The following is a 15640-nucleotide window of genomic DNA, read 5'->3' on the forward strand; positions in this document are numbered from 1 at the left end:
TGAGTTGTGTCACTTCATACGCTGTGAAGCTCATCTGTGAAGTCTGTGTATGTGTGAACGAACGTGAGTGCTGGAAGCTTGCTTTTCACATATATTAACACCATATCACATTATGAAGTTTTACTATGACTCGCTCATAGTTTTGAGTTTGCAGTTTCTGACCAAATGACGCTCGGAAAACTTTCACTTGATTTGAAGCCCGATTTAAGCATCCGTATTGTATCTTCTATTAGACTGTACACCTATTTAAACCGTTTGACCTTTAGGACTTCAGAGAGACCAGTATCAAGGTATCATTTTCAACTACTTACAGACTGTTGGCTTAAATTGTTAACCTCGCCATGGAGGTGTGGGATCTATGAACTTCTTTTCTCACTGTCTTTTATTAAGTGTGACCAGGCATTTTTCAAATTTATTCATTCATTTTCCAGGGATTAATGCATGTAGCGTGATGAAAGGAATCAGGTGTATTCAGGGGGCTGGTATCTATGAGTGAGCACAGTCATGGCATGGTTTCTGTATCGACATGGACCACATGTAGCATTATTTCCCAGAAAAATGTGTATGTAGAAGGTTTTTGATGTTTTGAAAAGTGTTTCTCTTTTTATCAAACTGTTCTTCTTCTACAACACAATGGAGATTATGATTCCTTCTGCATTGTTTTGTTCGCCTAATATTGGCTGTTCCAAATCTGGTGATGTTAAATTATTATTAAGCACTTAAAGGTTGTTTATAATGTAAAGTGACACCGGGCTAACAAGTATGATTAGCAGATTAATCTGGTTCCAGGTTTTCAAATGTTCAGACTATCTGCTTTTGTAACAAAAATGGATTTAACAAGTTGTTTTTCATAGATGTCCTGTGGCAGGTAGAATTTTGAGACCTTTGTTGTGCCTTATTGCCATCTGTCCACATGTCCCCGTGTTTGTTCTCCTCAACTACACTGTCAGCAGTTTATTAAAGGCAAAAAAATACCCCCCTATACAATCTCGGGGAAAACGAAACACTATCCACCGATAGCAGAAATGTATTGTGCGCCCCCTTTTTACCTTCCAACACTATACCACCATGGGCTCTGCTGCACTGTACTGGACTCTAATAACAACAGCTTGACTAAAAATCCCATGGATTAGCAGCAGAGATGGGAACGTGGCAAAAAACAAAAACACGCTTAGCTCAAAAATGACAGCAACAGCGTCAAAAACAGCGAAAACAGAGGGCTTGGGGAGAGGCCAGCACATGAACAAAAACATATTTACCAGGCCAAAGAGAGCATCATCATCCTGTTGGTCTTTAGCTTAATCCAACACACATCCCCCCCCCTTAGCATACATTGACACACAGATTCCCCTGCTCTACACACACACACTTGAAAATGCACCCCCTTTTATAGTCTATTGTTCTAAAGAGCAACCAAACAGCTGGTTGCAGAAGTCATCAATATCTGGTCTGCTTTAGAACGTTCCCAGCTTGTAATGGAGGATAATTAGAATTTTAATTTGCCCCAGCAAAGAGGGCTAAAAGCCTTGTCTTCCCCCCACCCATGTCTTCCTCAATCCACCTACCAGCTCTTAGCGGGCGAGTGCCATCTGTAACAGATGGAGAAAGGGAGATATTCACAGCCAGGCAGGCACTTCAGAGTAAGGCAGAGGATTTTAACACCCCCCATGGCCTGAGTCTCCTCCGGCACTGCCTTAAGGCGCTGGATGTTGGGATTAGCAATCAGCCTCATGGGCTCTCTATCCCGGCCCAGTCCTCCCACTACACGGAGTGTTTCTCCAACCTTTTAGCAATTAAGCTCTTTGATCAGCTTATAGTCATGTGTCCCAGAAGATTTCGAGCAGTTTAACCTTTTTTAAATGTCTATTTTATTTAACTCAATGTGGCAAAAACCAAAGCTTGAACACTAAAAGAAGCAACCATGAGATGATCCCTGTCAACACACAAACATGCTTAACATTTCTATAGTTTTTTTAATTAATGTTATATTTTCTTACACACTCTTTCTCAGTAGCTTCCACGAGGTACTTGTGACTCTGTGTTAGCCATGATTGTTTTCGACATTTCTCAAAGACCCGTTCTCTTTAGTACACTCTTAACATCAGACCAGTGGGAGAACAGCTTGTGTTTAACTGTGAGTCATTCCCTTCCTCATAAGCACAAAACACGGCGTGCTGAAATCCACTCTGTCATTGCTTAGTGCTTTAATCTGTTTTTTTTCCCCTCTGTGTGTTTTTAAAGCCAATATTCAATCAAGGGTGTGAGAGCGATGGAAAAGGGAGCGACAGCAAGCACTCTACCATCTCTGGACACTGAAGCAGCATTCATTCTTTCCTTTAACAGAGTCTCTCCATTTGTGCTAGCCCAGCCCACAGTGTGGTATGTACTGTGGCTGCCTCCTCTTCCCATTGTCGCTGTACAGAGCCTCTCCCTCACACACAGAACTAGTGATCGACCTGCCACGACATGTCTCTTTTTGGCTTGTAATTGCTCAGGGCCACAGTGCTCCATGATGCTGACGTTTTTCTGCGCTCTCTTCTTCTCTTTCTCAATCTCCCCTCCCCCTCTCTCTCCATGGCTGTTTATCTGATGATGAATACATTTAGCCGTCAGTCTTTTCTCTTTTTTTATTCCTCACTTCTTTCTAGATTGACCTTTCTCTTTCCTGACAATTTTTCAGAAATACTGCCAGGTTTTTGATGTGGAATATATTTATATTTTCCTAAGGTACTACTACAACTGCTCCAAGTTTGACAACCACTTCTTTGACATTTCTTTATCTATCCATATTTGTCTTCATTTCCTTTTATAGTCAAGGTATGGGTTTGGGTTTTTATTTCCTCAGGGGACGTAGTTTGTTAAGGAGTGTCGGTGTGTGTGTATTTAAGCATGTTCAGTCTATATTTGGGGTCTATTTTGTTAGTTTCTACTAATGAAAATATGATGGTTTTCATTATCAGTTTGTCTGCCGGTTAGTTTCATGGGATAGATTGATAGTTTTGTCTATAACTAGGACAAGAATGTCACTTGTAACCTCTCAGAGCCCAAGGCAACATATTCAAATGACTAGCTTTGGCCAACCGAATGCCAAAACCCAAAGATATTTAGCGTACTAGTGTATGTGACATCGAAAAACAACCAATTTGCTTGAAAGATTATGGAAACAATCAAAATAGTTGTCAAGTCCTCATCTTTTGGTCAACAAACTTTGATAATCAACTAATTGTTTGAGCTCTAATGCAAAAAAGGACTTTATGGGCAATATAATAACATGGTAACCTTCAGATGATATTGTTCTATAGGGAGGTCAAGTTTTGAACCTAACCAGGATAAAGCCACCATGATTTGGTTTATATCATATTGTTTTCCTGGCATGGGAGTGGGAGCCTGGTTTGTTGCAAACTTGAGACATTTTACTGGCCTCATGGTGCGTTAAGACTGACCTGACTTCTCTGACCTCTGTGGCCTGAGCTCTCTGTACGCAGTAACCCCTCAGCTGGGTCAAGCCTAAAACTGTAAGCATCATCAGCTAACCTCGTGCTAATGCAGAGAGGTTCTTCTCTGTCAATTTAACAGTAAAAAACAACAGGGGATTTGCTTAAATCTGCAAGAAAAACTAGTTTGACTCATTCTGTTTTTAAATCTTGCAACTGTCACCCCCAACTCTAATGAGTTGATACTAGATCATGTTATATTTTCTTCCTTGTGGTCTCTTTGGAATTTTATGAAGCAGTTTATACATAACCTGTGTACTAGGTACTAGGTACTAGGTATTGGCAAGGTCCAATGTTTACATGGCATGATATTATTTTTTTCTTTAAAAATACTACTGAATCCCTTTCATATATGAAAATGAATACTATACAGATATACACATGCCTTTATTTCTGCGACAATCCATCAGTTTAGAGAGCAGTGATTAACACTCATCGTCTTCTGTGGTTGTATTGACTGCGCCACGAAAGATCATAACAGAGGCTGTTGGCTACAGGCTATTGTCCTAAACTGCCCCCTACGGCCTTTTTGTCCCCTGCTGCCTCCTAGCCTGGGGTCATCCATTCATCACCTTTACCACCTCCATTAGCGCCATCTCTTCCTCAGAGAGCCTTTAGTCGCCCTGAAGCAGCTCACCAAACAACTGCTTAGGTCATGGTGTCAAATGGCATCCCTAAATATGTGTGCAGATAGTGTTTCTGCATGCAAGAGAAGAGCATGGATGTGTTTGAGTGAGAAGGATTAATCCTGCTTTGAAACACAAACCATGTGTATGCTGTATTATATTAAACAAACTTTCAGCTTGTTTTGGAACATTATACTCTTTATAGCAGCTGTTAGTCATGGCTGAACCACTGAATCATATAAACCTTAATTCTGTGCTTTACAGGGCTGTGACTTGTGATTTATGACACTCTAAGTTTGCGCTTTAACAAGGCATGTTTGTTTTAATGACAAAGGATGTAAGTTCTTAATTGAATTACCTTGTAACAGATAATTTAGCAGCTAACTAGATCTGAAATTCCATTAATTGACTAGCTAACTGAAATTAATCAGACAGCCCATTTGTTTTTGTATTTATTCATTTTCTAAGCAAATAACGCAAACACTTTCTGGTTCTAGCTTTCCTAAAATGTTATCTTTCTATATTTTCTGACACTTTTTATACCAGCAGAGCCTGTCGATAAGAGACAAATCACTCTGAGTTGCTGTTCAGCTAGGCCAATCAGTGCAAAAGAAATGATATGGCTTCACCCAGTTAGCCCTGTTTCTTCTCATTTTTTGCCATGCTGTTGCCATTTGCAAGTTTTTATCACACACATTCCAGGTTAGAAATGGCTGTATAAGTGAGACTGGTATCAAAAAACGCTGCTTTATCATTACAAAGGTTTCTATATCTGCAGTTTTCCAGTTTCCCTTTTTGAGTGACAAATACATATGACCTCCACCTGGGGGTATCAAGAGGTATTGACTCTCAAGCAGGCGCAGAATTTATTGGCTAGTTGCCCTTCAGCTGTAGTCTTTGCGATGCATTCAGATGCAGTGTGTTGGCCAAGACACAGCTGACATGAGAGGAGGTATCAGTCAGCCTTGGTGATCACTAGGTCTTCGATGTTGGTCTGGTGTGTGGGGGCTTTAACAAATATCTTGTGATGGGTAAAAATGGAGTCTCCTGTGTAGAGTAGAACCGACCTTCATCAGTAGTAACTGTGTCATTACTGTAATTTTACAGTAGACTTTCAGTAAGCAGTGTTAACACTTCTTGAGCATACACTAAATCTGTCCCAAGATGAATTCAATAACACACCCTTTGGTATGACACGATTGAGGCCTGGGAGTGTCTTTGTTTGTGGGTGTTGACTTTGTTTCTTCTGTGTGTGTTTGTGTGTGTGTGTGTGTGTGTGTGTGTCTCTGTGTGTCAACTAGTAGGCGCTCGCACACTTGAGTGTTTGCATTTAATCTTGTGCTGCCAGCTTAGAGCAACGTTTTTCCCTGGAGATTAGAGGATGTTGGAGGCACTGCTGTGGAGATAGTCTCTCTTTCAATCTCCTAACACACACAGGCAAGACAAAGTGGCCGTTTGCAATGTTGGTGTGTTTGTTTACATCAAGCGAGTGATAAGACCCCGCAATAGACCATGGCTAATACGTTTTTATAAATACTCAGACCAAAGATTAAATAATGAGCCATTTGGTCATTAGTGTTGATGGTGTTATTAACGTTCCTTATTGTGGGGGTGTTTCAAATTGACTTATGTCTCGTTAGTGTGGAAAAATCGCTGTGCAGTGTGTATAATTCCATTTAATAAATCGCGAAGATAATATGTACAGATGAAACACTAAAATGCTTTCGCTTATGACAGGCTTGATTTATAGATAATGGCCCAGATGGGTTTTAAGTGTTCAGAGTTAGCATTTGAGATATTTCCACTGAAGCCCAGCCCAAAATTCTAGCACAGCCACTTCACAGATGAGCCAGATTAGTAGTAATTAAATTGATTTGTCTGTATCTTTGGTTGCCACAGTTGATAAAGATCAGTAATACTAAAAGTCAGCCCCCTGCTGTCATGTCTCAGTTTACACAGGTGCTGCAATGTTATGTCAGACCTGCTGGATTTAGACGCTCCGCTCCCACCAGATTGCAGCTACCAGTGTGTGTATATTAATGCAAAACTGTGTGTGCGTGGTGAATGTGTTTGGAGCTGTGGGAGTGCAGCACAAATTCAACATCATAGACGGAGCATGGGACGGTGGATTAAAGAACAGTTAACTTCAGGTCTTCAGCCTCATTCTTTTCTTTTGGCTTAGAGCTTCAAGTCTGTCATTAGAGCAAAGTAAATGAATCTCACAAAAAGATCCTGTCTGACGGCCAGAAAGAAAGACTAAACAATGCTGGCGTGAGATGAAGACAGTTTAATGTCTGTCTCTACCTAACTCATCATGCTGATACAGTGCTTCTCCCGCACCTGTGTAAGATGCAGCCTAGTTTCAAGAAACAATACCTCTGAGCTTTAATTATCAGCTCAACCTGTCAACTTGACAGAGTTTCCCTGTGAAAAGTTGTGCGACCCAGTGGCAGCTGCCTGCAGAGGAAACAGTTTATGTCAGTAGTAATGATAGAATAGCACAATATTCCAGTAGTGCCACATTAATGTAATGGACTCACTGGAAAACTCTTATCAAGGTCCTCTATTAGACTGTGATGGAGCCATTCATAACAAGCAGCATTAGTGACATACTTTGTTTATTTGACTTGATATTGGGGCATTAATGATCCACATATGAGAAAAATTGTACTTGCTTCCTCAGCAGGCATGTAATACATGGTAATCCATTCATACATTGCTACATATCCTGTCTAAAGGCAGTTTCTAACCCTACAAAGTTTACTTACATGCCTTATAATTACCTTTTTACCTTACATGATTAAAATTCAGTTCCGGATCCCAATTTGTCTGCTGGCCTGAAGTTGGTAGTTCCTTGTGTAATGATCATAAATCCAGCCTAGAGCCACAAGAAGAAGCTTCATATCTTACTTTGCCCTGAACCTGAACGGCTTCTCTCAATTCAGCCTCCAAGCAGCCAACTACTTCTTATTTTCTTCACTTTTTTCTGTGTCCTCAGGTTGTGCGCGGCCACCCGGCGTGCAGCACGGAGACTTGCTGAATCAGACCGAAGCTAACCGGGGCTCTTTTCCCCCGGGCACCCTGCTGACTTATGGCTGCGAGCCTGGCTACACTGCAGATGGACCCAGCAGCATTATATGTACTAGCTCTGGAGCTTGGTCCCATCAACCACCACGCTGCATCAGAAGCAACGGTGAGCAAGACCCAAAAATTCTAAAGAACATACTTTAGCATAATTAAGTGTAATTTAAGTCTTTTGAAAAGCACAGTATGTACTTTCTGTTCCTTGGTGTCTCTCAATCCAATAAAAATATTCCAGTATCTTGGGATTGTGGGATTGAAGAAGAAGGAGCAACAACAGCAGGCAGATTGGATTGCACACAGTCTGATTTTATGTGGCTCCCTGTAATGTGAATTAGATTTGTGGGCTCTCTTATCCCGTTAACATTAGCAGCAGATGTTTGTGAACACGCTGTCTGTTTCAACTAACCATTGAAATAGTAACCGCATTATCTCAGACTGCCTTAACAAATCACATGATTTTAAGAGTTGTTACATGAAGAGTCACTTAACAACTTTGCAAAACGGCCACAGAAAATTCTAAATCATTTGTGACTTCTTGTAAATCCGGCATTAAATGTAACACATTAAGTTGTTTGTATCCTTATAAATAGTGTCTGTCTGCTTACATGTCTTTACCTGTTTAGTACCTCCCTACAGCTGTTTGAAACACCTTTCCAATTGATTTCACCATTTACACTGAATTAATTATAGAAGACAACATTTTCACAGTAAACATGTCAATAATTGCAAAAAACAGTAGACGGTAACTAATAAATGCTACTTCTTTGTTGTCCGTGGAGAAAGTCCCCAGATTCCCTTAAAAATGCTTAATTATGAGACTTGTTGCTTAAAGAGAAACTTCATAAAGGTTGTGAAATGCTGTCTTCAGCTTATTTTCAACTATCTGGGCCTGCTTGTTAAGCAGGTGTTACGCATGAAGATATTTCTTTGTTTGATTAAAACACACAGTATCCGTTCCAGTTATGTACATGTAAATAGTGTGAATTGAAGGGCTAAAATCTGTCCACTTGTGAACAGATTACTCAGGCCAGATGATAATATCAAATGTTATCAGCTTCTCAGACCTCTCACAGGAGTTTAAGCAGTGGCGACACCAAATACTTTGAGTAAAACTAGGATTTCGGTCTGTTTGATCATTATTGAAACATATGAGATAATGTAAATATATAATTCAACAAAATATTTAACATCGTTAAACTAGTGTCTACTTTGCAGCTCTTTTTTCTCAACTCAAATGCAAAGCTATTATTAGGACATTATCTCAGCCTATACAAAACCATTAATATAACAATAGCACATAGTTATGATTTTTTCACTTCCTAAAAAGTCAGTTTCAAAGCTTCGGTGGTTGGCCATGATCAGTTCAATGTGACGCAGTATCCTAACTTGAATAGAGAGGATTGTCCTTGAGAGCCAGCAGGGAACACTTGAAAATTTCACCCGAAGTACGAGCATTTAAACTGCAGGAATCAAACCTGACCACAGGTAGAAATAACACCAAACACAATGTCAATACACAACAACAGCCACAATTGTTCAAATCTCTATTTTCTCTGCCTCTTCCCAGTGTGTTCGCCCCCCACTGAACCAGAGAACGGGGGCTATCGCTGTCACCCATCTCCCTGCCACCGCCTCACCCAGAAGACTGTCATCGAGTACTTCTGTGACGAGGGCTATGCTCTGAAGGGCGACTACAAGTTCCTCACCTGCCAGAACGGCGAGTGGGATGGTCCCATGCAGATTAGCTGCCGACTCACACAAGGTCAGTCACCTTAGCAAAATTAAACTGATATGCTCTGTCTCTGCCTCATGCAGGAAATGTAATTCAAACCAGATTTAAACACATTATAACTTGCTCTCTGTCTTCCTCTGTCCCTCAGACAAGGAGCCCAGCTCTCCGCTGGGTATACCAGCTCTGTCAATTGTGGCGTCCACAGCCAGTTCTGTGGCACTCATCTTGCTTTTAGTGGTGCTGTTTGTTCTTGTACAGCCCAAACTTAAGTCCTTCCATCACAGCAGGTAAGACACCCACACACAGTCAAGTAATTCATGATCCCTGGGTATAATAACGGCTCAGTGCTGACTCCATTGGTCTATATTGGCAGCGATAAGTGCTGCTGTTTATGAAGACGGATTCTGGTTTCTTACATCCCAGATCTTACATTGGTTGTGTCTGCTGATCAGTTTTGCTCTAATGATATTTCAGGTGTTGTTTCAGATGCCTTTTCGTGTGATGTTTGTTTTAAAGGGGAATTCTGGAAAAATGTTCAGCTGGGCCCTGTATTTATATTTTTCTTATGTAAATGTTTCCTCATTATCATATAACTTACCAAAAGCTTTGGAATCAGTCCAGTAGGTCACCTCAGCTGGCAGCTGTAACATTGCTGCAATGGCTGCTGCTTAATCTTTTGGGGCACCTCTGACTGTCAGTGTTACATCCACACGAAGTGTTTGTTATTGCCACCGTCAGGCGGAGATTGTTATTCTAAGTGTCTGACAAACATCAAGAAAATAATTCGTTCAGAGACAGAAATAATAAGATCCTTTCTGTAACAAGAAACACAAGTTACATTCAAGGAGAACTCTCGCTCGGGGCGCCCCAGTGGCTCAGTTGGTAGAGTGTGTGCTCCGTGTTCAGAGGCTGTGTCCTCGCCGCAGTGGGCCGGGGTTCAAAATCAACCTGTCAGTTCAGATCCTTACTGTCAGAGTAAAGCCACAGATGAGCCAAAAAAGTTTCGCTCTGAAAACTCGCGAGAGGTGAGTTGTTGCAGGAAGACGACAGTGAAAACATAAGTTGGAGAGAGAAGTTTGGAGTTTATCTAGAGGAGCTGACGGGAAGAAAATGTATTTCCAAAGTCATGGCTGAATATTTATCTGATTTTGACTTTCTAGATGACGTAACAGCCAACTCACGAGATTTCAGAATGAGACTTCACCTTAAATAAGACTTATATTTCTGGACAGGATCTTGCTCTTTAACAGATAGAAATAATTTCCTTAATGTTGTCAGACGCTTAGAATAATATCAGCTTGTTAATGACAAAAAAGACCATGTTGCTTGTCTTGAGCCATTGGCCAAAACTTTTTGTAAATACGAATCATTGACATACTAAAAAATGTACATAAAGGGCCCAGGTTTAAAGATACTGGAATTCCCCTTTAACAGCAATCATTGTTAAGATGTTCCTCAGAAAGTTGACACTTCCTTAGATCACATTGATTAGTTAAACCATAATCATATTCTTTTAGACTACGTGTCATTTAGTCTTTGCTCATTAGGAGAATGTTTATGCTTCAAGCTCCGTCAATCTGTAAGCGTTTTGCATTCTTCTCCTGCACAGGGGGAACGTGTTGAAAGGATTTTTTTTATCAGTGATTTGCTTCGCACACAAACTGTTTGGCAGAAATGCTCAGAAGCTTTAGTTCTGTTTGCTTTGGAGGAACACTGCCCTTTTATATTCGGTGCTGTAAAACCACCTCCCAATATGTCACAAAGTAACACAATAGAACAGAAAAGCCAAGAATCTGTCCTTTGGACACACCTATTCTTCAGAGGTTTTGGTTGAAACAAATTCCATAAACAAGTCGTCTGTTTAAAATGCAAAAGACCTAACTAGTTTTACAAGTTCACATTTCTTAAATACTTGAGAAATGAAAGTGAAAGTAAGAGAAAGTTCATCTTATCTAAGTCACTAATGTGCCTCTGCTGTGGCTCTGATTAAAAAAAAAAAAAAAAAAAGCCAGAATGACTTGATCTAATGTACAGTGGTACTTGATTATGAACTGGGCCTTAGGGCTTAGTGCAGCCTGCTATAAAGGGATTGTACAGCCAATGCTAATCACCTATTCTGGTTCTGCTGTGGCACACAACACACATGACTGTGTTAGGCCCATCAACCTGAGCCTGCTGTTGTGCTCCACACTCGTCTTTCTCTCTATCTCACTCTGCCTTCATCTCTGTCCATCAGGAGGGAGCAGGGAGTCTCAGGCCAGCCCAGCTCCATTATGGTGGAGGGCGTCCAGGTGACACTGCCCTCCTACGAAGAGGCCGTATATGGAAGTGGCGGACCCTGCGGTGCCTCCGGTCCTCCTCCTTCTCCACCGCCTCCTCTGGCTCCTCCAGAGTCGCGAGTCCCCATCGTGCTCTCTGAGGGGCTTCCTCAGGGAGCTACTGGAGGCCAGGGCCCCAGCAGAACCCGCCACCACAGAGACTTAGACTTCTGTCTCCCATCCACGTCCTCTTCATCATCCTTCTCCTCCCGCCGTCACGCAGAGACTGTGCTGGTTCATCAAGCCCCCTCTTCCTCTTCCTCTTCTTCATCATCATGGGCTAGAGAGCACCCTGGGGGTGCATGTGCTGGCCCCCTACCGCTCCGTAGAGACTCTGAGAGTAGCGACCAGCACAGTCTGCTTTCTGTTGCCTCTACAGATGACTTTTCTGATGGTAATTGGACACAGACCATGTTTTTCCACACATTCGGTTTTTAACAAGATGTCTGATCAATATCAATACTGGTAATTTGTTTTTTACATGAACACAAAAGATGCACCATTTTTGGTTTTAGTCCCTTAACTTGTTAGGATTATAACCAAGGTATGTCAGTTAACAGTTGCAGAATAAACTCCAGTGTTCACAATTATGAAATTTCATATAAATCATATTAAAAACCCTGACAAGAGCATTTTCACCAGCCAGCACAATCAATATTTTTTAATAGAAATGTCGCCACGTTTTCAACGTTATTTACTGTATAGACTCACATTCAGTAAAGTACTAAAATCTGATTTAATTAAAAGTTTTGATAGTTTGATTGGAGTTAACAGGCATTTTTTGATATGGCCAGAAATGTTTAGTTAAAAACATTTAAGTGAAGAATTCACAGTGCTGCAAAGATGTCTGCTAAACTGCTAGTCCTGGCCTGTCCTGTCCTGTTATACTGTTAAAGCTGCGAAAGTTACAGCTTGATCTAATCAGTGAACAAGATAAACACACTAAATGTCAAGATAGGAAATATTTTTACACCTATATTCCTTACTAAAAAAAAACAACCACACACCAGTATTCAGAAGGGTTAGCTGTGCTGCTGCCCCCTACAGTTGTGGAGCTACTGTTAAAACTGGACATTGCTTAGAAATTATACCATATATAATTCTAAATAACCGTAGACACACTGAACAAATTTAAATAATTTCACCTAAACATTTTAACGTACCTTTCATACAGTGGTAAAATAGCAAGGAATGCTTAGATATTGTTTTTATTATTATTAGTATTACAAATAGTCAAGAAGGAGCTTGTTTAATGCAGCCTGTTGGCTTATTTGTTAAAGCAACATTAAGTAGTGCAACACAGCTGCTGACAAATCCCAGGTTTCTGTAACAGTTTGTCAGATGTAACCTAAGTTAACAAGGAGGCTGAGAGAGAGAGAGAGACACTGTTCACTGGGTTGTAAATTCACATTTTTCAAATAACTCACTGTACCATCAAAATTATATTCAATGTAAAAATGTTACATGATGTTGCTTTACGATCTGAATCAGAGAATGTGTGCAGCAAAAAACAGGGAAGGAAACTGATAGTCGGTCAAAGCAATGACTTCTCATGACTGAAACATACAGGAAATCCAGTTTCATTGAAATCATTTCCGTGATGTAATGACTTGTATGACTGTATGGTGGGTGGACGGCTGACTCTAGTGCCACTGTTCTATTCTGATATATCTGTTCTGTTCCTCCGCAGATATTCCCCTGTTGAAGGAAGCATGAAGCCTGCCAGCCTGCTATCAGCATCAGCACCAGAGCCCCTCTTTCCCTATCTCTCACTGCTGACCAGTGACTGACTGACTGTGGCTGTCAACCTTCTTCCCCCACTCAACTTCCCTCAGCAGCCAGCAGAGAAAAGACTAGAACTACGCCCATTCCCCCACCCAACCTTTTCTGCCATTGCTACCCATGCAGAGCAATGCCGACAACCAATACTCCATGCATCATAAGCAATGACGGAGCACCACTGGACCCAGCTGCTGGATCAAAATAAAGACAAGCCAGATAAACATAGTGGTGCCAGCTCAACATAAATCCTGTAGATCCCATGTATACGAGTAAAACATACATCCTGAGTCAAGGTCGTGTACTATAGGCTATGTATTACACTTGCCTCCTCCCAGATGTAGTTGTCCATATTAAAATGACCTACAGAGGCTTCATCGGAGCAGGTTATAGCAACCGAGACACATTGACTCTGGGATAAGAAAAAAATAACTTGTGATGTTTGCTCATGACGCTGCGGCGCTCAGAATCAGAATCGTCTTCCCGCTGTACTTGAAAAGTTGTGAGTGGCGGCTGGTGTTTTTTTGCAGCCCGCTTTGTGAATGTTGCATGTTGTTTTTTTAGTTATTGCTGTCACAGCACGGTGGCCCACTCTGAATGAAGCATGAAGCCCCCCTTCTCAGTCTATCTCTCTCTCTCGCTCTCTCTCTCTTGCTCTCTCTCTCTCTGTCACTCTCTCTCTCGCTATCTGTGTAACCGGGTGGCGTCTAGCATGTGGATTAGGGGGATTGAGAACCACTTCACAAGAGCTAAAAACAGGGTGCAGCGTCTTACCAAGCACCATATCACAACTATAAAAAGACCCGTCTTGCTCCTTTTCTTTTCTGCTTGCCAGCTGCACCCAGGATCTGGAAGGTGCTTCTCCTGTCGCATGAGTGGGATCGATTGGTGTTTTGGTTCCAGGACTGCGGCGTACATCTTACCTTAATGAGGAGAGGGAGACGTGTAAAGTCACATTTTGTCTGGAAGCAGAGGAGGCACGGTGATTGGGCACATGACTGAACTTTTAACGTTGTTTAATTTTCCTCCCACTGTATTTATTGTTTGGTGTGTGGCTCGGTTTGCTTTGAGTTGCTGAGTCCGAGAGTGTGTGTGTGTGTGTGTGTGTGTGTGTGTTTGTGCGTGCGTGCATGTGTGTCAGCTAGGCAGAAGATGACACTTCCTCGTATGGTAGGCCTCGACACAGCCATAGTCTGATTTGCCTCTCTTCAGGCTGCACAATGTCCCCATCTTTCACCATAAGAAAACTAGTCACATGAACAAACCAGCGTCACTTCAGGCATCGGGGTCCACTACACAATGTGTGTATTATTCATCCACTCTCGAATATTTATCATTTTCTGCTGAATGGCTGGAAAACACAAGTCTCCTCAGAGGAAATGGCTCCCGCCCACCTTCAGACTGTACCGAAGACTCTCCACTTTTGTGCTTTATTGACACAACTGCAACTGGTTGCAGTGAAAACAAGAAAAAGTTTTGTGATATAGCACCTCACCCCCGCTACACGCACTCACTGAACCCTCCTAATGCCAAGTGAAAATGTAAGAGAAAATCGGGTTATTTTGTTAGAAATCATCCTCCTGTTTTCATCGCCACTCGAAAAAAAGCTTTGGTGGTTGAGCTGGTCACCCTGGAAACAGCATGACTCCAGAGGATCCTGAGAATTACTTTTCAAGCTTAACTGCTCAGAAGAAGAAGAAAAAAAACACACCCCCAGAACAACCCGTGTGATTTCCTGTTCTCAATTTTATTTGGCATTTGTGGCTGTCTGTCAGTGTCAACGGCTACATTATTAATGCAAACAGAATGTTGCCTTAGACTTGTACATTTTCTTTTCTATTTTTTTTTTTGTTGGGATGTATAATCTTAAGCCTCCGCGTTGGTTGCTTTACAGTACTGCAACGTGTTCTGTTTTCCCAATGGCCTTACTCTGTTCTTTTTCTATTCTATGCATAAAACTGTCTTTGTGTATTTATCAATGAGTTTACTTCTGTTGTGGACACGACTAAACGAATGTCCATCCTTCTCTGTCCTCCTGCCCTAGCTTTTTCAGCTACTGTGAAGATGATGACGATGAACCTATAAGCACCTATATTTCACTATTCTTTTGCTTCTCTTTTGCTACAAGGCATTAAGAAATAACGGGATTGAAAAGAAAAAAAAAGTGAAATTAATTTTTGCGTTCAGAAGCACTGTTGTACGGTGTTGCTTCCCTGAAAAAGAAAACAGGTTAAAAAAAGTACACATCTTGATTCTAGGTTTCAATGCTTTCAGCTTTGGTTTTTTTTTCCTCTGTACATGGCAGTGGGTGTGAAGATAGTAATTTAATATTTGTATAAAGTTTAATTTAATTTTACAGTGTGTATATAACTTTCTAATTAAAGCTTTCTTTTGAATGTGGAAGACGATGTGTCATTATTTGTGTCATTCTGTCTGTATGACTAACTCTTGGAAAAGGTGCACGATTTCAGCCTGAAAAGCGGGGTCTACATCGAATGTCAAGATATTCCCGATGCCCTTAAACCATGGCAATGTGTATCTGCTTCTATTAGTCAAAATAATATGATTTAATTACCCTTTGGATTAGATACTGGAGGATTTGAAACT

The 15640-nt window shown here is 41.2% G+C and overlaps 1 protein-coding gene across 1 annotated transcript in view; it reads left to right on the plus strand.

Annotated features, from left to right (window-relative positions):
* The window catches only part of susd6 (sushi domain containing 6), a 36538-nt gene extending 21102 nt beyond the window's left edge, over nucleotides 1-15436 (plus strand). The window contains exons 3-7 of the mRNA XM_030404830.1: nucleotides 7119-7313; nucleotides 8772-8966; nucleotides 9085-9223; nucleotides 11173-11648; nucleotides 12945-15436. Coding sequence (XP_030260690.1) covers nucleotides 7119-7313; nucleotides 8772-8966; nucleotides 9085-9223; nucleotides 11173-11648; nucleotides 12945-12970 — 1031 coding nt within the window. The 3' untranslated portion in view covers nucleotides 12971-15436. The remainder of the gene's footprint in view (nucleotides 1-7118; nucleotides 7314-8771; nucleotides 8967-9084; nucleotides 9224-11172; nucleotides 11649-12944) is intronic.
* The last annotated feature ends 204 nt before the right edge of the window (nucleotides 15437-15640 follow it).

The sequence above is a fragment of the Sparus aurata genome, chromosome 22 (assembly GCF_900880675.1).
Source record: "Sparus aurata chromosome 22, fSpaAur1.1, whole genome shotgun sequence".
Classification (NCBI taxonomy): Eukaryota; Metazoa; Chordata; class Actinopteri; order Spariformes; family Sparidae; genus Sparus; species Sparus aurata.